Source organism: Crinia signifera, chromosome 1 (assembly GCF_055691185.1).
Source record: "Crinia signifera chromosome 1, ASM5569118v1, whole genome shotgun sequence".
NCBI lineage: Eukaryota > Metazoa > Chordata > Amphibia > Anura > Myobatrachidae > Crinia > Crinia signifera.
Genome location: NC_139217.1, coordinates 4813580 through 4835414, shown reverse-complemented (window position 1 = coordinate 4835414; position 21835 = coordinate 4813580). Strand labels below are relative to the sequence as shown.

The 21835-nt window shown below is 53.0% G+C and overlaps 1 protein-coding gene across 4 annotated transcripts in view; it reads left to right on the top strand.

Moving 5' to 3' along the window:
* The window catches only part of LOC146058941 (transcription factor COE3-like), a 169324-nt gene that overhangs the window by 99968 nt on the left and 47521 nt on the right, over positions 1-21835 (top strand). For 2 of the 4 annotated variants that reach the window (XM_083171306.1, XM_083171191.1), the window contains exons 7-10: positions 4951-5032; positions 14242-14359; positions 18428-18558; positions 19875-20001. In XM_083171306.1, coding sequence (XP_083027432.1) covers positions 4951-5032; positions 14242-14359; positions 18428-18558; positions 19875-20001 — 458 coding nt within the window. Of the gene's footprint in view, positions 1-4950; positions 5033-14241; positions 14360-18424; positions 18559-19874; positions 20002-21835 lie in introns of all 4 variants that reach the window. The other 2 variants (XM_083171236.1, XM_083171149.1) reach the window with 1 other exon arrangement.

Below are 21835 nucleotides of genomic sequence, written 5' to 3'. Positions count from 1 at the left end.
ACACTATATCACACTGACACGTGCCTCACACAGTACACTATATCACACAGTACACTATATCACACAGTACACGGTGCCTCACACAGTACACAGTGCTCTATCACACTGACACAGTGCCTCACACAGTACAATATATCACACAGTACACAGTACTCTATCACACTGACACGGTGCCTCACACAGTACATGCATATAGTGGGCAGTGGCAGGGAGCTGGACACTGGTACATGCAGATTGTGGGCAGTGGCTGGGTGGTGGACACTGGTACATGCAGATTGTGGGCAGTGGCTGGGTGGTGGACACTGGTACATGCAGATTGTGGGCAGTGGCTAGGTGGTGGACACTGGTACATGCAGATTGTGGGCAGTGGCGGGGTGGTGGACACTGGTACATGCAGATTGTGGGCAGTGGCGGGGTGGTGGACACTGGTACATGCAGATTGTGGGCAGTGCCGGGGTGGTGGACACTGGTACATGCAGATTGGTGGACGCTGGTACATGCAGATTGTAGGCAGTGGCAGGGTGGTGGACACTGGTACATGCAGATTGTGGGCAGTGGCGGGGAGGAGGACACTGGTACATGCAGATTGTGGGCAGTGGCTGGGTGGTGCACACTGGTACATGCAGATTGTGGGCAGTGGCGGGGTGGTGGACACTGGTACATGCAGATTGTGTGCAGTGGCGGGGTGGTGGACACTGGTACATGCAGATTGTGGGCAGTGGCTGGGTGGTGGACACTGGTACATGCAGATTGTGGGCAGTGGCGGGCTGGTGGACACTGGTACATGCAGATTGTGGGCAGTGGCGGGGTGGTGGACACTGGTACATGCAGATTGTGGGCAGTGGCTAGGAGGTGGACACTGGTACATGCAGATAGTGGGCGTTTGCTGGGTGGTGGACACTGGTACATGCAGATTGTGGGCAGTGGCTGGGTGGTGGACACTGGTACATGCAGATTGTGGGCAGTGCCGGGGTGGTGGACGCTGGTACATGCAGATTGGTGGACACTGGTACATGCAGATTGTGGGCAGTGGCAGGGTGGTGGACACTGGTACATGCAGATTGTGGGCAGTGGCGGGGAGGAGGACACTGGTACATGCAGATTGTGGGCAGTGGCTAGGAGGCGGACACTGGTAAATGCAGATAGTGGGCATTTGCTGGGTGGTGGACACTGGTACATGCAGATTGTGGGCAGTGGCTGGGTGGTGGACACTGGTACATGCAGATTGTGGGCAGTGGCAGGGTGGTGGACACTGGTACATGCAGATTGTGGGCAGTGGCGGGGAGGTGGACACTGGTACATGCAGATTGTGGGCAGTGGCGGGGAGGTGGACACTGGTACATGCAGATTGTGGGCAGTGGCGGGGTGGTGGACACTGGTACATGCAGATTGTGGGCAGTGGCGGGGTGGTGGACACTGGTTCATGCAGATTGTGGGCAGTGGCGGGGTGGTGGACACTGGTACATGCAGATTGTGGGCAGTGGCTAGGAGGTGGACACTGGTACATGCAGATAGTGGGCATTTGCTGGGTGGTGGACACTGGTACATGCAGATTGTGGGCAGTGGCTGGGTGGTGGACACTGGTACATGCAGATTGTGGGCAGTGGCAGGGTGGTGGACACTGGTACATGCAGATTGTGGGCAGTGGCGGGGAGGTGGACACTGGTACATGCAGATTGTGGGCAGTGGCGGGGAGGTGGACACTGGTACATGCAGATTGTGGGCAGTGGCGGGGTGGTGGACACTGGTACATGCAGATTGTGGGCAGTGGCGGGTGGTGGACACTGGTACATGCAGATTGTGGGCAGTGGCTGGGTGGTGGACACTGGTACATGCAGATTGTGGGCAGTGGCTGGGTGGTGGACACTGGTACATGCAGATTGTGGGCAGTGGCTGGGTGGTGGACACTGGTACATGCAGATTGTGGGCAGTGGCTGGGTGGTGGACACTGGTACATGCAGATTGTGGGCAGTGGCTGGGTGGTGGACACTGGTACATGCAGATTGTGGGCAGTGGCAGGGAGGTGGACACTGGTACATGCAGATTGTGGGCAGTGGCAGGGAGGTGGACACTGGTACATGCAGATTGTGGGCAGTGGCTGGGTGGTGGACACTGGCACATGCAGATTGTGGGCAGTGGCTGGGTGGTGGACACTGGTACATGCAGATTGTGGGCAGTGGCAGGGAGCTGGACACTGGTACATGCAGATTGTGGGCCGTGGCTGGGTGGTGGACACTGGTACATGCAGATTGTGAGCAGTGGCAGGGAGCTGGACACTGGTACATGCAGATTGTGGGCAGTGGCTGGGTGGTGGACACTGGTACATGCAGATTGTGGGCAGTGGCAGGGTGGTGAACACTGGTACATGCAGATTGTGGGCAGTGGCGGGGAGGAGGACACTGGTACATGCAGATTGTGGGCAGTGGCTAGGAGGTGGACACTGGTACATGCAGATAGTGGGCATTTGCTGGGTGGTGGACACTGGTACATGCAGATTGTGGGCAGTGGCTGGGTGGTGGACACTGGTACATGCAGATTGTGGGCAGTGGCAGGGTGGAGGACACTGGTACATGCAGATTGTGGGCAGTGGCGGGGAGGTGGACACTGGTACATGCAGATTGTGGGCAGTGGCGGGGAGGTGGACACTGGTACATGCAGATTGTGGGCAGTGGCGGGGTGGTGGACACTGGTACATGCAGATTGTGGGCAGTGGCGGGGTGGTGGACACTGGTTCATGCAGATTGTGGGCAGTGGCGGGGTGGTGGACACTGGTACATGCAGATTGTGGGCAGTGGCTAGGAGGTGGACACTGTTACATGCAGATAGTGGGCATTTGCTGGGTGGTGGACACTGGTACATGCAGATTGTGGGCAGTGGCAGGGTGGTGGACACTGGTACATGCAGATTGTGGGCAGTGGCGGGGAGGTGGACACTGGTACATGCAGATTGTGGGCAGTGGCGGGGAGGTGGACACTGGTACATGCAGATTGTGGGCAGTGGCGGGGTGGTGGACACTGGTACATGCAGATTGTGGGCAGTGGCGGGTGGTGGACACTGGTACATGCAGATTGTGGGCAGTGGCTGGGTGGTGGACACTGGTACATGCAGATTGTGTGCAGTGGCTGGGTGGTGGACACTGGTACATGCAGATTGTGGGCAGTGGCTGGGTGGTGGACACTGGTACATGCAGATTGTGGGCAGTGGCTGGGTGGTGGACACTGGTACATGCAGATTGTGGGCAGTGGCTGGGTGGTGGACACTGGTACATGCAGATTGTAGGCAGTGGCAGGGAGGTGGACACTGGTACATGCAGATTGTGGGCAGTGGCAGGGAGGTGGACACTGGTACATGCAGATTGTGGGCAGTGGCTGGGTGGTGGACACTGGCACATGCAGATTGTGGGCAGTGGCTGGGTGGTGGACACTGGTACATGCAGATTGTGGGCAGTGGCAGGGAGCTGGACACTGGTACATGCAGATTGTGGGCCGTGGCTGGGTGGTGGACACTGGTACATGCAGATTGTGAGCAGTGGCAGGGAGCTGGACACTGGTACATGCAGATTGTGGGCAGTGGCTGGGTGGTGGACACTGGTACATGCAGATTGCGGGCAGTGGCTGGGTGGTGGACACTGGTACATGCAGATTGTGGGCAGTGGCTGGGTGGTGGACACTGGTACATGCAGATTGTGGGCAGTGGCTGGGTGTTGGACACTGGTACATGCAGATTGTGGGCAGTGGCAGGGAGGTGGACACTGGTACATGCAGATTGTGGGCAGTGGCAGGGAGGTGGACACTGATACATGCAGATTGTGGGCAGTGGCTGGGTGGTGGACACTGGTACATGCAGATTGTGGGCAGTGGCTAGGTGGTGGACACTGGTACATGCAGATTGTGGGCAGTGGCTGGGTGGTGGACACTGGCACATGCAGATTGTGGGCAGTGGCTGGGTGGTGGACACTGGCACATGCAGATTGTGGGCAGTGGCGGGGTGGTGGACACTGGTACATGCAGATTGTGGGCAGTGGCTGGGTGGTGGACACTGGTACATGCAGATTGTGGGCAGTGGCAGGGAGCTGGACACTGGTACATGCAGATTGTGGGCAGTGGCTGGGTGGTGGACACTGGTACATGCAGATTGTGGGCAGTGGCTGGGTGGTGGACACTGGTACATGCAGATTGTGGGCAGTGGCTGGGTGGTGGACACTGGTACATGCAAATTGTGGGCAGTGGCAGGGAGCTGGACACTGGTACATGCAGATTCTGGGCAGTGGCAGGGAGCTGGACACTGGTACATGCAGATTGTGGGCAGTGGCTGGGTGGTGGACACTGGTACATGCAGATTGTGGACAGTGGCTGGGTGGTGGACACTGGTACATGCAGATTGTGGGCAGTGGCTGGGTGGTGGACACTGGTACATGCAGATTGTGGGCAGTGGCTGGGTGGTGGACACTGGTACATGCAGATTGTGGGCAGTGGCTGGGTGGTGGACACTGGTACATGCAGATTGTGGGCAGTGGCTGGGTGGTGGACACTGGTACATGCAGATTGTGGGCAGTGGCTGGGTGGATGACACTGGTACATGCAGATTGTGGGCAGTGGCTGGGTGGATGACACTGGTACATGCAGATTGTGGGCAGTGGCTGGGTGGTGGACACTGGTACATGCAGATTGTGGGCAGTGGCTGAGAGGTGGACACTGGTACATGCAGATTGTGGGCAGTGGCTGAGTGGTGGACACTGGCACATGCAGATTGTGGGCAGTGGCTGGGTGGTGGACACTGGTACATGCAGATTGTGGGCAGTGGCAGGGAGCTGGACACTGGTACATGCAGATTGTGGGCAGTGGCTGAGAGGTGGACACTGGTACATGCAGATTGTGGGCAGTGGCTGGGTGGTGGACACTGGTACATGCAGATTGTGGTCCTCCTCACCCGGCCATGTTTGTCTTCTAGGTTTTTCTTAAAGTTCTTCTTGAAATGCAACCAGAACTGCCTGAAGAACGCCGGGAACCCGCGGGACATGCGGAGGTTTCAGGTGGGTAACTGCAGTGCTGTCTGTCTGTATATGGCATGTTCCAGTGGCAGTTGGTGGCCATGGCTGGAAGTATCACATTGACACGTGACTAATGGGCACATGGCCTGGCATTAGGTCAGCAAGAGGGTCCATGATGGAGAATGATCAGAGAATGGGGCCAGACTGTCACTTCCACATCTCCTCTTACTCTCCTGTGTAAGTACATAGGGAGGGGTTCTGCTTACCTGTGTGACCCTGGCATCCCGGGGTAGGGCATGAGCCAGTCACATGACTTCTCTCTGCCCATCTATGCAGTACATACACATGGTGAGATACCACCTGGTTATTTCCAGCTGTAACCCAGAGGTGCACTGCATCCCGTGATACACCAGTCCAGTCTGTATATTATTCTGCATTTTATTAAATAGTCATTTTTTGCATTTTTTGAAAGAGTTGCGCCACGCTACACATATCTGTACTGTACAGTATGTGTAGCAGTTGTGTTATTGTGTGCAGCAGTTGTGTTATTTCAGGTGTGGCACTTGTGTTATGGTATGTGCAGCAGTTGTGTTACTGTACAGTATGTTGTGTTATTGTGTGCAGCAGTTGTGTTACTGTACAGTATGTGTAGCAGTTGTGTTATTGTGTGCAGCAGTTGTGTTATTTCAGGTGTGGCACTTGTGTCACGGTATGTGCAGCAGTTGTGTTACTGTACAGTATGTTGTGTTATTGTGTGCAGCAGTTGTGTTACGGAATGTGCAGCAGTTGTGTTACTGTACAGTATGTGTAGCAGTTGTGTTATTGTGTGTAGCAGTTGTGTTACGGTATGTGACGTGTCCCGGGTGCTCCAGCAGTGCTCTTGGGGTTAAGTTCCCAGGATACAGTGTGGTGGATCTAAGGAGGAACTTCAGCGATTTTGTCACAGCGGGGGCTCGTCTGCTCACTAGGGGGTTCCTTAAAGAGCTGATAATTATGACAATCTAACGTGATTAGCATCCACTTCATTTACATTGCTTAATGTAGGATAAGCACACTGCCTGATCTCACCTGACACCAAGCATCCCCTGTCACTGCCTGATCTCACCTGACACCAAGCATCCCATCACTGCCTGATCTCACCTGACACCAAGCATCCCCTGTCACTGCCTGATCTCACCTGACACCAAGCATCCCGTCACTGCCTGATCTCACCTGAAACCAAGCATCCCCTGTCACTGCCTGATCTCACCTGACACCAAGCATCCCCTGTCACTGCCTGATCTCACCTGACACCAAGCATCCCCTGTCACTGCCTGATCTCACCTGACACCAAGCATCCCGTCACTGCCTGATCTCACCTGACACCAAGGATCCCCTGTCACTGCCTGATCTCACCTGACACCAAGCATCCCGTCACTGCCTGATCTCACCTGACACCAAGCATCCCCTGTCACTGCCTGATCTCACCTGACACCAAGCATCCCGTCACTGCCTGATCTCACCTGACACCAAGCATCCCCTGTCACTGCCTGATCTCACCTGACACCAAGCATCCCCTGTCACTGCCTGATCTCACCTGACACCAAGCATCCCCTGTCACTGCCTGATCTCACCTGACACCAAGCATCCCCTGTCACTGCCTGATCTCACCTGACACCAAGCATCCCGTCACTGCCTGATCTCACCTGACACCAAGGATCCCCTGTCACTGCCTGATCTCACCTGACACCAAGCATCCCGTCACTGCCTGATCTCACCTGACACCAAGCATCCCCTGTCACTGCCTGATCTCACCTGACACCAAGCATCCCGTCACTGCCTGATCTCACCTGACACCAAGCATCCCGTCACTGCCTGATCTCACCTGACACCAAGCATCCCGTCACTGCCTGATCTCACCTGACACCAAGCATCCCCTGTCACTGCCTGATCTCACCTGACACCAAGCATCCCCTGTCACTGCCTGATCTCACCTGACACCAAGGATCCCCTGTCACTGCCTGATCTCACCTGACACCAAGGATCCTGTCACTGTCTGATCTCACCTGACACCAAGCATCCCCTGTCACTGCCTGATCTCACCTGACACCAAGGATCCCCTGTCACTGCCTGATCTCACCTGACACCAAGCATCCCCTGTCACTGTCTGATCTCACCTGACACCAAACATCCCCCATCCCTGCCTGATCTCACCTGACACCAAGGATCCCCTGTCACTGCCTGATCTCACCTGACACCAAGGATCCCCTGTCACTGCCTGATCTCACCTGACACCAAGCATCCCCTGTCACTGCCTGATCTCACCTGACACCAAACATCCCGTCACTGCCTGATCTCACCTGACACCAAGCATCCCCTGTCACTGCCTGATCTCACCTGACACCAAGCATCCCGTCACTGCCTGATCTCACCTGACACCAAGCATCCCCTGTCACGGCCTGATCTCACCTGACACCAAGGATTCCCTGTCACTGCCTGATCTCACCTGACACGAAGGATCCCTGTCACTGCCTGATCTCACCTGGCACCAAGGATCCCCTGTCACTGCTTGATCTCACCTGACACCAAGGATCCCCCGTCACTGCCTGATCTCACCTGACACCAAGGATCCCCCGTCACTGCCTGATCTCACCTGACACCAAGCATCCCCTGTCACTGCCTGATCTCACCTGACACCAAGGATTCCCTGTCACTGCCTGATCTCACCTGACACCAAGGATCCCCTGTCACTGCTTGATCTCACCTGACACCAAGGATCCCCCGTCACTGCCTGATCTCACCTGACACCAAGCATCCCCTGTCACTGCCTGATCTCACCTGACACCAAGCATCCCGTCACTGCCTGATCTCACCTGACACCAAGCATCCCCTGTCACTGCCTGATCTCACCTGACACCAAGGATTCCCTGTCACTGCCTGATCTTACCTGACACCAAGCATCCCGTCACTGCCTGATCTCACCTGAAACCAAGCATCCCCTGTCACTGTCTGATCTCACCTGACACCAAGCATCCCCCGTCACTGCCTGATCTCACCTGACACCAAGCATCCCCTGTCACTGCCTGATCTCACCTGACACCAAGGATCCCCTGTCACTGCCTGATCTCACCTGAAACAAGCATCCCCTGCCACTGCCTGATCTCACCTGACACCAAGCATCCCCTGCCACTGCTTGATCTCACCTGACACCAAGGATCCCCCGTCACTGCCTGATCTCACCTGACACCAAGGATCCCCTGTCACTGCCTGATCTCACCTGACACCAAGCATCCCGTCACTGCCTGATCTCACCTGACACCAAGGATCCCCTGTCACTACCTGATCTCACCTGACACCAAGGATCCCCTGTCACTGCCTGATGTCACCTGACACCAAGGATCCCCTGTCACTGCCTGATCTCACCTGACACCAAGGATCCCCTGTCACTGCCTGATCTCACCTGACACCAAGCATCCCGTCACTGTCTGATCTCACCTGAAACCAAGCATCCCCTGTCACTGCCTGATCTCACCTGACACCAAGGATCCCCTGTCACTGCCTGATCTCATCTGACACCAAGCATCCCCTGCCACTGCCTGATCTCACCTGACACCAAGCATCCCCTGTCACTGCCTGATCTCACCTGACACCAAGGATCCCCTGTCACTGCCTGATCTCACCTGACACCAAGCATCCCGTCACTGCCTGATCTCACCTGAAACCAAGCATCCCCTGTCACTGCCTGATCTCACCTGACACCAAGCATCCCCTGTCACTGCCTGATCTCACCTGACACCAAGGATCCCCTGTCACTGCCTGATCTCACCTGACACCAAGCATCCCCTGCCACTGCTTGATCTCACCTGACACCAAGGATCCCCCGTCACTGCCTGATCTCACCTGACACCAAGCATCCCCTGTCACTGCCTGATCTCACCTGACACCAAGCATCCCCTGTCACTGCCTGATCTCACCTGACACCAAGCATCCCCTGTCACTGCCTGATCTCACCTGACACCAAGCATCCCCTGTCACTGCCTGATCTCACCTGACACCAAGCATCCCCTGTCACTGCTTGATCTCACCTGACACCAAGGATCCCCCGTCACTGCCTGATCTCACCTGACACCAAGCATCCCCTGTCACTGCCTGATCTCACCTGACACCAAGCATCCCCCGTCACTGCCTGATCTCACCTGACACCAAGGATCCCCTGTCACTGCCTGATCTCACCTGACACCAAGGATCCCCTGTCACTGCCTGATCTCACCTGACACCAAGCATCCCCTGTCACTGCCTGATCTCACCTGACACCAAGCATCCCCCGTCACTGCCTGATCTCACCTGACACCAAGCATCCCCTGTCACTGCCTGATCTCACCTGACACCAAGCATCCCCCGTCACTGCCTGATCTCACCTGACACCAAGGATCCCCTGTCACTTCCTGACCTCACCTGATACCAAGCATCCCCTGTCACTGCTTGATCTCACCTGACACCAAGCATCCCGTCACTGCCTGATCTCACCTGACACCAAGCATCCCCCGTCACTGCCTGATCTCACCTGACACCAAGGATCCCCTGTCACTGCCTGATCTCACCTGACACCAAGGATCCCCTGTCACTGCCTGATCTCACCTGACACCAAGCATCCCGTCACTGCCTGATCTCACCTGACACCAAGGATCCCCTGTCACTGCCTGATCTCACCTGACACCAAGGATCCCCTGTCACTGCCTGATCTCACCTGACACCAAGGATCCCCTGTCACTGCCTGATCTCACCTGACACCAAGCATCCCCTGTCACTGCCTGATCTCACCTGACACCAAGCATCCCGTCACTGCCTGATCTCACCTGACACCAAGCATCCCCTGTCACTGCCTGATCTCACCTGACACCAAGCATCCCCCGTCACTGCCTGATCTCACCTGACACCAAGCATCCACCGTCACTGCCTGATCTCAACTGACACCAAGGATCCCCTGTCACTGCCTGATCTCACCTGACACCAAGGATCCCCTGTCACTGCCTGATCTCACCTGACACCAAGTATCCCCTGTCACTGCCTGATCTCACCTGACACCAAGCATCCCGTCACTGCCTGATCTCACCTGACACCAAGCATCCCCTGTCACTGCCTGATCTCACCTGACACCAAGCATCCCATCACTGCCTGATCTCACCTGACACCAAGCATCCCGTCACTGCCTGATCTCACCTGACACCAAGCATCCCGTCACTGCCTGATCTCACCTGACACCAAGGATCCCCTGTCACTGCTTGATCTCACCTGACACCAAGCATCCCGTCACTGCCTGATCTCACCTGACACCAAGCATCCCCCGTCACTGCCTGATCTCACCTGACACCAAGGATCCCCTGTCACTGCCTGATCTCACCTGACACCAAGGATCCCCTGTCACTGCTTGATCTCACCTGACACCAAGCATCCCGTCACTGCCTGATCTCACCTGACACCAAGCATCCCCCGTCACTGCCTGATCTCACCTGACACCAAGGATCCCCTGTCACTGCCTGATCTCACCTGACACCAAGCATCCCCCGTCACTGCCTGATCTCACCTGACACCAAGCATCCCGTCACTGCCTGATCTCACCTGACACCAAGGATCCCCTGTCACTGCCTGATCTCACCTGACACCAAGCATCCCGTCACTGCCTGATCTCACCTGACACCAAGCATCCCCTGTCACTGCCTGATCTCACCTGACACCAAGGATCCCCTGTCACTGCCTGATCTCACCTGACACCAAGGATCCCCTGTCACTGCCTGATCTCACCTGACACCAAGCATCCCCTGTCACTGCCTGATCTCACCTGACACCAAGCATCCCCTGTCACTGCCTGATCTCACCTGACACCAAGCATCCCGTCACTGCCTGATCTCACCTGACACCAAGCATCCCCTGTTACTGCCTGATCTCACCTGACACCAAGCATCCCCCGTCACTGCCTGATCTCACCTGACACCAAGGATCCCCTGTCACTGCCTGATCTCACCTGACACCAAGGATCCCCTGTCACTGCCTGATCTCACCTGACACCAAGGATCCCCTGTCATTGCCTGATCTCACCTGACACCAAGCATCCCGTCACTGCCTGATCTCACCTGACACCAAGCATCCCCTGTCACTGCCTGATCTCACCTGACACCAAGCATCCCGTCACTGCCTGATCTCACCTGACACCAAGCATCCCGTCACTGCCTGATCTCACCTGACACCAAGCATCCCGTCACTGCCTGATCTCACCTGACACCAAGGATCCCCTGTCACTGCCTGACCTCACCTGACACCAAGCATCCCCTGTCACTGCCTGATCTCACCTGACACCAAGCATCCCGTCACTGCCTGATCTCACCTGACACCAAGCATCCCGTCACTGCCTGATTTCACCTGACACCAAGCATCCCGTCACTGCCTGATCTCACCTGACACCAAGCATCCCCTGTCACTGCCTGATCTCACCTGACACTAAGCATCCCCTGTCACTGCCTGATCTCACCTGACACCAAGCATCCCGTCACTGCCTGATCTCACCTGACACCAAGCATCCCCTGTCACTGCCTGATCTCACCTGACACCAAGCATCCCCCGTCACTGCCTGGTCTCACCTGACACCAAGGATCCCCTGTCACTGCCTGATCTCACCTGACACCAAGCATCCCCTGTCACTGCCTGATCTCACCTGACACCAAGCATCCCCTGTCACTGCCTGATCTCACCTGACACCAAGGATCCCCTGTCACTGCCTGATCTCACCTGACACCAAGGATCCCCTGTCACTGCCTGATCTCACCTGACACCAAGCATCCCGTCACTGCCTGATCTCACCTGACACCAAGCATCCCCTGTCACTGCCTGATCTCACCTGACACCAAGCATCCCCCGTCACTGCCTGATCTCACCTGACACCAAGCATCCCGTCACTGCCTGATCTCACCTGACACCAAGCATCCCCCGTCACTGCCTGATCTCACCGGACACCAAGCATCCCCTGTCACTGCCTGATCTCACCTGACACCAAGCATCCCGTCACTGCCTGATCTCACCTGACACCAAGCATCCCGTCACTGCCTGATCTCACCTGACACCAAGCATCCCGTCACTGCCTGATCTCACCTGACACCAAGCATCCCCCGTCACTGCCTGATCGCACCTGACACCAAGCATCCCCCGTCACTCCCTGGTCTCACCTGACACCAAGCATCCCGTCACTGCCTGAACTCACCTGACACCAAGCATCCCCTGTCACTGCTTGATCTCACCTGACACCAAGGATCCCCTGTCACTGCCTGATCTCACCTGACACCAAGCATCCCGTCACTGCCTGATCTCACCTGACACCAAGAATCCCCTGTCACTGCCTGATCTCACCTGACACCAAGGATCCCCCGTCACTGCCTGATCTCACCTGACACCAAGCATCCCCCGTCACTGCCTGGTCTCACCTGACACCAAGGATCCCCCGTCACTGCCTGATCTCACCTGAAACCAAGGATCCCCTGTCACTGCCTGATCTCAACTGACACCAAGGATCCCCTGTCACTGCCTGATCTCACCTGACACCAAGCATCCCCCGTCACTGCCTGATCTCACCTGACACAAATCATCCCGTCACTGTCTGATCTCACCTGACACCAAGCATCCCCTGTCACTGCCTGATCTCATCTGACACCAAGGATCCCCTGTCACTGCCTGATCTCACCTGACACCAAGGATCCCCTGTCACTGTCTGATCTCACCTGAAACCAAGGATCCCCTGTCACTGCCTGATCTCACCTGACACCAAGCATCCCCCGTCACTGCCTGATCTCACCTGACACAAATCATCCCGTCACTGTCTGATCTCACCTGACACCAAGCATCCCCTGTCACTGCCTGATCTCACCTGACACCAAGCATCCCCTGTCACTGTCTGATCTCACCTGACACCAAGGATCCTGTCACTGCCTGATCTCACCTGACACCAAGGATCCCCCATCCCTGCCTGATCTCACCTGACACCAAGGATCCCCTGTCACTGCCTGATCTCACCTGACACCAAGCATCCCGTCACTGCCTGATCTCACCTGACACCAAGCATCCCCCGTCACTGCCTGATCTCACCTGACACAAATCATCCCGTCACTGTCTGATCTCACCTGACACCAAGCATCCCCTGTCACTGCCTGATCTCACCTGACACCAAGGATCCCCTGTCACTGCCTGATCTCACCTGACACCAAGGATCCCCTGTCACTGTCTGATCTCACCTGAAACCAAGGATCCCCTGTCACTGCCTGATCTCACCTGACACCAAGCATCCCCCGTCACTGCCTGATCTCACCTGACACAAATCATCCCGTCACTGTCTGATCTCACCTGACACCAAGCATCCCCCGTCACTGCCTGATCTCACCTGACACCAAGCATCCCCTGTCACTGTCTGATCTCACCTGACACCAAGGATCCTGTCACTGCCTGATCTCACCTGACACCAAGGATCCCCCATCCCTGCCTGATCTCACCTGACACCAAGGATCCCCTGTCACTGCCTGATCTCACCTGACACCAAGCATCCCGTCACTGCCTGATCTCACCTGACACCAAGGATCCCCTGTCACTGCCTGATCTCGGGGGGGGGGGGGGCAGGCAATGTGCCTGAGGATGGGGCAATGTGCATGAGAAGGTGTAATGTGCCTGAGGATGGGGCAATGTGCATGAGGATGGGGGCAATGTGCCTGAGGAAGTTGGCAATGGGCCAGAGGAAGTTGGCAATGGGCCGGAGGAAGGTGGCAATGTGCATGAGGATGGGGGCAATGTGCATGAGGATGGGGGCAATGTGCATGAGGATGGGGCAATGTGCATGAGGATGGGGGCAATGTGCCTAAGGAAGGGGCAGTGTGCCAGAGGATGGGGCTTTGTGCTGGAGGATGGGGCAATGTGCATGAGGATGGGGGCAATGTGCCTGAGGATGGGGGCAGTGAAGGGGCAGTGTGCCTGAGGAAGGGGCATTGTGCTGGAGGATGGGGCAATGTGCATGAGGATGGGGGCAATGTGCCTGAGGATGGGGGCAATGTGCCTGAGGAAGGGGCAGTGTGCCTGAGGATGGGGGCAATGTGCCTGAGGATGGGGGCAATGTGCCTGAGGATGGGGGCAATGTGCCTGAGGATGGGGCAGTGTGCCAGAGGATGGGGTAATTGTTGCCCCATGCAGAGAGAGCTTATTATTTCTGGTTATTACAATAACTTCTTGTTGCATTATCACAGGTGGTGGTTTCCACAACGATCAATGTGGACGGTCATGTGCTCGCCGTGTCCGATAATATGTTTGTACACAATAATTCCAAGCACGGACGGCGTGCACGTAGACTGGACCCTACAGAAGGTGTGTTACTCTATATTACTGCTGTGTGTGTGTGTGTGTGTGTTACTCTCTATATTACTGCTGTGTGTGTGTGTGTGTGTGTGTGTGTGTGTGTCACACTCTATATTACTGCTGTGTGTGTGTGTGTGTGTGTGTGTGTGTGTGTGTGTGATTGTCACACTCTATATTACTACTGTGTGTGTGTCACTCTATATTACTAGTGTGTGTGTGTCACACTCTATATTATTACTACTGTGTGTGTGTCACTCTCTATATTACTACTGTGTGTGTGTCATTCTCTATATTACTACTGTGTGTGTGTCACTCTATATTACTACTGTGTGTGTGTGTGTGTGTGTGTGTGTGTTACTCCATATTACTACTGTGTGTGTGTGTGTGTGTGTCACTCTATATTACTACTGTGTGTGTGTGTGTGGGGGTCACACTCTATATTACTGCTGTGTGTGTGTGTGTGTGTGTGTGTGTGTGTGTGTGTGTGTGTGTGTGATTGTCACACTCTATATTACTACTGTGTGTGTGTGTCACACTCTATATAACTGCTGTGTGTGTGTGTGTGTGATTGTCACACTCTATATTACTACTGTGTGTGTGTGTGTGTGTGTGTTACTCTCTATATTACTGCTGTGTGTGTGTGTGTCTGTCACACTCTATATTACTGCTGTGTGTGTGTGTGTGTGTGTGTGTCACTCTATATTACTGCTGTGTGTGTGTGTGTGTGTGTGTGTGTCACTCTATATTACTGCTGTGTGTGTGTGTCACTCTCTATATTACTACTGTGTGTGTGTCACTCTATATTACTACTGTGTGTGTGTGTGTGTGTGTGTGTGTGTGTGTATGTCACACTCTATATTACTGCTGTGTGTGTGTGTGTGTCACACTCTATATAACTGCTGTGTGTGTGTGTGTCTGTCACACTCTATATTACTGCTGTGTGTGTGTGTGTGTGTGTGTGTGTGTGTGTGTGTGTGTGTGAGATTGTCACACTCTATATTACTACTGTGTGTGTGTCACCCTATATTACTACTGTGTGTGTGTGTGTGTGTCACTCTCTATATTACTACTGTGTGTGTGTGTCACTCTCTATATTACTACTGTGTGTGTGTGTCACTCTATATTACTAGTGTGTGTGTGTCACACTCTATATTACTACTGTGTGTGTGTGTTACTCTCTATATTACTGCTGTGTGTGTGTGTGTGTGTGTGTGTGTGTGTGATTGTCACACTCTATATTACTGCTGTGTGTGTGTGTGTCACACACTCTATATTACTACTGTGTGTGTGTGTGTGTGTGTTACTCTCTATATTACTGCTGTGTGTGTATGTGTGATTGTCACACTCTATATTACTGCTGTGTGTGTGTGTCACACTCTATATTACTACTGTGTGTGTGTGTGTGTCACACTCTATATTACTACTGTGTGTGTGTGTGTGTGTGTGTGTGTTACTCTCTATATTACTACTGTGTGTGTGTGTGTGTCACACTCTATATTACTACTGTGTGTGTGTCACACTCTATATTACTACTGTGTGTGTGTTACTCTCTATATTACTACTGTGTGTGTGTGTCACACTCTATATTACTACTGTGTGTGTGTGTTACTCTCTATATTACTACTGTGTGTGTGTGTCACTCTATATTACTACTGTGTGTGTGTGTGTGTGTGTCACACTCTATATTACTACTGTGTGTGTGTGTTACTCTCTATATTACTACTGTGTGTGTGTGTGTCACTCTATATTAATACTGTGTGTGTGTGTGTGTCACACTCTATATTACTACTGTGTGTGTGTGTGTGTGTCACTCTCTATATTACTACTATATGTGTGCGCATGTGTCCCTCTCTATATTACTACTGTGTGTGTCACTCTCTATATTACTACTGTGTGTGTCACACTCTATATTACTACTATATGTGTGCGCGTGTGTGTGTGTCACACTCTATATTACTACTATATGTGTGCGCGTGTGTGTGTGTCACTCTCTATATTACTACTGTGTGTGTGTCACTCTCTATATTACTACTGTGTGTGTCACACTCTATATTACTACTATATGTGTGCGCGTGTGTGTGTGTCACTCTCTATATTACTACTGTGTGTGTGTCACTCTCTATATTACTACTGTGTGTGTCACACTCTATATTACTACTATATGTGTGCGCGTGTGTGTGTGTCATTCTCTATATTACTACTGTGTGTGTCACACTCTATATTACTACTATATGTGTGCGCGTGTGTGTGTGTCATTCTCTATATTACTACTGTGTGTGTCACACTCTATATTACTACTATATGTGTGCGCGTGTGTGTGTGTGTCACTCTCTATATTACTATTGTGTGTGTGTCACTCTATATTACTACTATATGTGTGTGTGTGTGTGTGTGTGTGTCACTCTATATTACTACTACTATATGTGTGTGTGTGTGTGTGTGTCACACTCTATATTACTACTGTGTGTGTGTGTGTCACTCTCTATATTACTACTGTGTGTGTCTGTGTGTGTCACTCTCTATATTACTACTACAGTATGTGTGTGTGTGTGACTCTCTATATCACTACTGTGTGTGTCACACTCTATATTACTACTATATGTGTGCGCGTGTGTGTGTCACTCTCTATATTACTACTGTGTGTGTGTGTCACTCTATATTACTACTATATGTGTGTGTGTGTGTGTGTGTCACTCTATATTACTACTATATGTGTGTGTGTGTGTGTGTGTGTCACACTCTATATTACTACTGTGTGTGTGTCACTCTCTATATTACTACTGTGTGTGTGTGTGTCACACTCTATATTACTACTATATGTGTGTGTGTGTCACACTCTATATTACTACTATATGTGTGTGTGTGTGTCACACTCTATATTACTACTGTATGTGTCACTCTCTATATTACTACTGTGTGTGTGTCACACTCTATATTACTACTATGTGTGTGTGTGTGTCACTCTCTATATTACTACTGTGTGTGTGTGTGTGTCACTCTATATTACTACTCTGTGTATGTGTGTGTCACTCTCTATATTACTACTGTGTGTGTGTGTGTGTGTGTGTCACACTCTATATTGCTACTATATGTGTTTGTGTGTGTGTGTGTCACTCTCTATATTACCTCTTTGTGCGTCACTCTCTATATTACTGCTATGTGTGTGTGTGTCACTCTCTATATTACTACTGTGCGTGTGTGTCACTCTCTATATTACTACTGTGTGTGTGTGTATGTCACACTCTATATTACTACTAAATGTGTGTGTGTGTGTGTGTGTGTGTGTGTGTGTGTGTAGACTGGACCCTACAGAAGGTGTGTCACTCTCTATATTACTACTATATGTGTGTTTGTGTAGAGTGGACCCTACAGAAGGTGTGTCACTCCCGATATTACTACTAAATGTGTCTGTAGGAATATTACCAGCCCAATACACACACATTTGGGAAACTTGTGGCCCTTTTTGTGTACATGACAACCAGATGATTTCCATGGGGTCATGGAAAAGACATTAACCAAGAGCCGTCTCTCCTACCAACTGATTACATCCTCCCACTCCTGCCTCCAGGACTCTTCTCGTGCTACTCCCTGCCTCTGGAACTCTCTAACTCTCTCCCTCAGACTCTCCACCTCAGTTTAAAACTTTATACAGGCTCTCAAGACCCCACTTTTTCACTAAACCCAGCCAAATTTCATCCTAACCCCATACTTGCCTACCCTCCTGCAATTACCGGGTGGCTCAAAAATAGGGTCCACTTCCTGGCTTCTATCCCGGAGAGGAGATCTCAAAAGTTGGCAAATATGCCTAACCCACTGCTCTACGGTCATTGCATACGCTATCTGTGTCACCCCTGTCCATCTAACCCACTGCTCTAGGGTCATTGCATACGATATCTGTGTCACCCCTGTCCATCTGCCCCTCCCTATTTAGTAAGACGAAGTGATAATGCTTTGTGCACTGGAGGTGGATTGTGTCGCGGTACATGTTGGTTGGAATGCGATGCAGATGTATCATTACTCTATATTCTCAGTGTAACAGTCTTTATCACCTTCTCCCCTGACATGTGTATGAAGCAGCCACTCCCTGCATCAAAGCCATCAGCCCCAGCGAAGGATGGACCACAGGGGGAGCCACTGTAATCCTGATAGGAGACCACTTCTTTGATGGGCTGCAGGTGGTGTTTGGCACGATGCTGGTGTGGAGTGAGGTAGGTCATAGTAGGCTTTACACTGTGACTAATCAGAAACCGAGGGTAAGATCTCGGGAGGATAACAGGGCCTAGCTGGTCACAGTATTACCCCAGGGTTACATGTATGATCTGGTTCTCAGCTGGAGGTGGGATCCTGGGAGGAGATGTGGCCTAGCTGGTCATAGTATTACCCTGGGGTTACATATGATCTGGTTCTGAGCTGGAGGTGAGATCCTGGGAGGAGAAGCGGCCCAGCTGGTCACAGTATTACCCCAGGGTTACATGTACAATCTGGTTCTCAGCTGGAGGTGAGATCCTGGGAGGAGATGTGGCCTAGCTGGTCATAGTATTACCCTGGGGTTACATATGATCTGGAATTTAGCTGGAGGTGAGATCCTGGGATAGGAAGTGGTCCAGCTGGTCACAGTATTACCCCGGGGTTACATGTATGATCTGGTTCTCAGCTAGAGGTGAGATCCTGGGAGGAGATGTGCTGGTCACAGCTGGCACAGTATTACCCCGGGGTTACATATGATCTGGAATTCAGCTGAAAGTGAGATTCTGGGATGGGAAGTGGTCCAGCTGGTCACAATATTACCCCGGGGTTACATGTATGATCTGGTCTTCAGTTAGAGGTGAGATCCTGGGAGGAGTTTTGGCCTAGCTGGTCACAGTATTACCCCGGGGTTACATGTATGATCTGGTCTTCAGTTAGAGGTGAGATCCTGGGAGGAGTTTTGGCCTAGCTGGTCACAGTATTACCCCGGGGTTACATGTATGATCTGGTCTTCAGTTAGAGGTGAGATCCTGGGAGGAGAAGCGGCCCAGCTGGTTACAGTATTACCCTGGGGTTACATGTATGATCTGGTTCTCAGCTGGAGGTGAGATCCTGGGAGGAGAAGCGGCCCAGCTGGTCACAGTATTACCCCAGGGTTACATGTACAATCTGGTCTTCATCTGGAGGTGAGATCCTTGGAGGAGATGTGGACCTTAGTATTACCACAGGGTAACATGAATGATCTGGTCTTCAGCTAGAGGTGAGATCCTGGGAGGATAAGTGGTCCAGCTGGTCATGGTATTAATTGGGGTAACATGTATGAACCGGTCCACTGCTGGAGTTGAGATCCTTGGAGAACTGGCTCAGCTAGTCATGGTAACCCCAGGGTAACATGTATGATCTGGTCCCCAGCTGGAGATGAGGTCCTGGGAGAAGTGGCCCAGCTTGTATTGACCATCATTTGGTCCTCAGATGATCTTAAAATAATTTAGTTGTCGGTAGATGTGATTGTGCCAGATTTGTGTTCCATCTGAATGGTAATCTCTCCTATTTGCAGTTAATTACCCCCCATGCCATTCGAGTACAGACACCCCCGAGGCACATCCCTGGAGTGGTGGAGGTCACGCTGTCCTACAAATCTAAGCACTTCTGCAAAGGAGCCCCGGGCCGATTTGTCTACACAGGTGAGAGTGCGTGTTTATCACGTCTTGTGTTGTAGTTTTACATTAGTGCATCATGCTATCTGGTAATGCCCCAGATGTTTGGTCACTGTCCAGAGCCATGTACGGGGACTAGGTGCACCCACATTACTAATCCCTCGCAAACAAGTGTGGAAGGAGACACAAAAATCCCTCATCACACAGGTTCCTAGGTGAGGAATATTTACCCTGCTACTATAACCTAGAAGGTGTGAGTAATATACTTCGGAGGTTATAGCATCATGTGGTTATATTACTGTTATTTTTGCGCTCATAATAGGCCTGATTCAGGGTGCAACTGCTGCTCTATTCCATTGTGGCGCAAACTAAGATGCACCAAGATTGCAACACGGTAGATTGCAATCAGGTGCGATTTGTCCTTCTGAACATGGCACCTATGTGAGTGCGGCTGCATCTATGGACGCGGCTGCTGACCGCAACACTTCTGCGTCTGGCATTTCCCTCCCCCCCCTTCCCAGTTACCTCCCAGGATCGCCCACTGCGCCCAATAATGATCTGCATCTATGGACGCGGCTGCTGACCGCGACACTTCTGCATCTGGCTTACCCCCCCCCCCCCTTCCCAGTTACCTCCCAGGATCGCCCACTGCGCGCAATAATGATCTGCATCTATGGACGCGGCTGCTGACCGCGACACTTCTGCGTCTGGCTTATCCCCCCCCTTCCCAGTTACCTCCCAGGATCGCCCACTGCGCGCAATAATGATCTGCATCTATGGACGCGGCTGCTGACCGCGACACTTCTGCGTCTGGCTTATCCCCCCCCCTTCCCAATTACCTCCCAGGATCGCCCACTGCATGCAATAATGATCTGCATCTATGGACGCGGCTGCTGACCGCGACACTTCTGCGCCTGGCTTATTCCCCCCTTCCCAGTTACCTCCTAGGATCACCCACTGCGTGCAATAATGATCTGCATCTATGGACGCGGCTGCTGACCGTGACACTTCTGCGTCTGGCTTATCCACCCCTTCCCAGTTACATCCCAGGATCGCCCACTGCGCCCAATAATGATCTGCATCTATGGACGCGGCTGCTGACTGCGACATTTCTGCGTCTGGCATATCCCCTTCCCAGTTACCTCCCAGGATCGCCCACTGCGTGCAATAATGATCTGCATCTATGGACGCGGCTGCTGACCGTGACACTTCTGCGTCTGGCTTATCCCCCCCCCTTCCCAGTTACCTCCCAGGATCGCCCACTGCGTGCAATAATGATCTGCATCTATGGACGCGGCTGCTGACCGTGACACTTCTGCGTCTGGCTTATCCCCCCCCCCTTCCCAGTTACCTCCCAGGATCGCCCACTGCGTGCAATAATGATCTGCATCTATGGACGCGGCTGCTGACTGCGACACTTCTGCCTCTGGCTTATCTCCCCCCCCCCCTTCCCAGTTACCTCCCAGGATCGCCCACTGCATGCAATAATGATCTGCATCTATGGACGCGGCTGCTTACCGTGACACTTCTGCGTCTGGCTTATCCCCCCCCTTCCCAGTTACCTCCCAGGATCACCCACTGCGCGCAATAATGATCTGCATCTATGGACGCGGCTGCTGACCGCGACACTTCTGTGTCTGGCTTATCCCCCCCCCCTTCCCAGTTACCTCCCAGGATCGCCCACTGCGTGCAATAATGATCTGCATCTATGGACGCGGCTGCTGACCGTGAAACTTCTGCGTCTGGCTTATCCCCCCCCTTCCCAGTTACCTCCCAGGATCGCCCACTGCGTGCAATAATGATCTGCATCTATGGACGCGGCTGCTGACCGCGACACTTCTGCGTCTGGCTTATCCCCCCC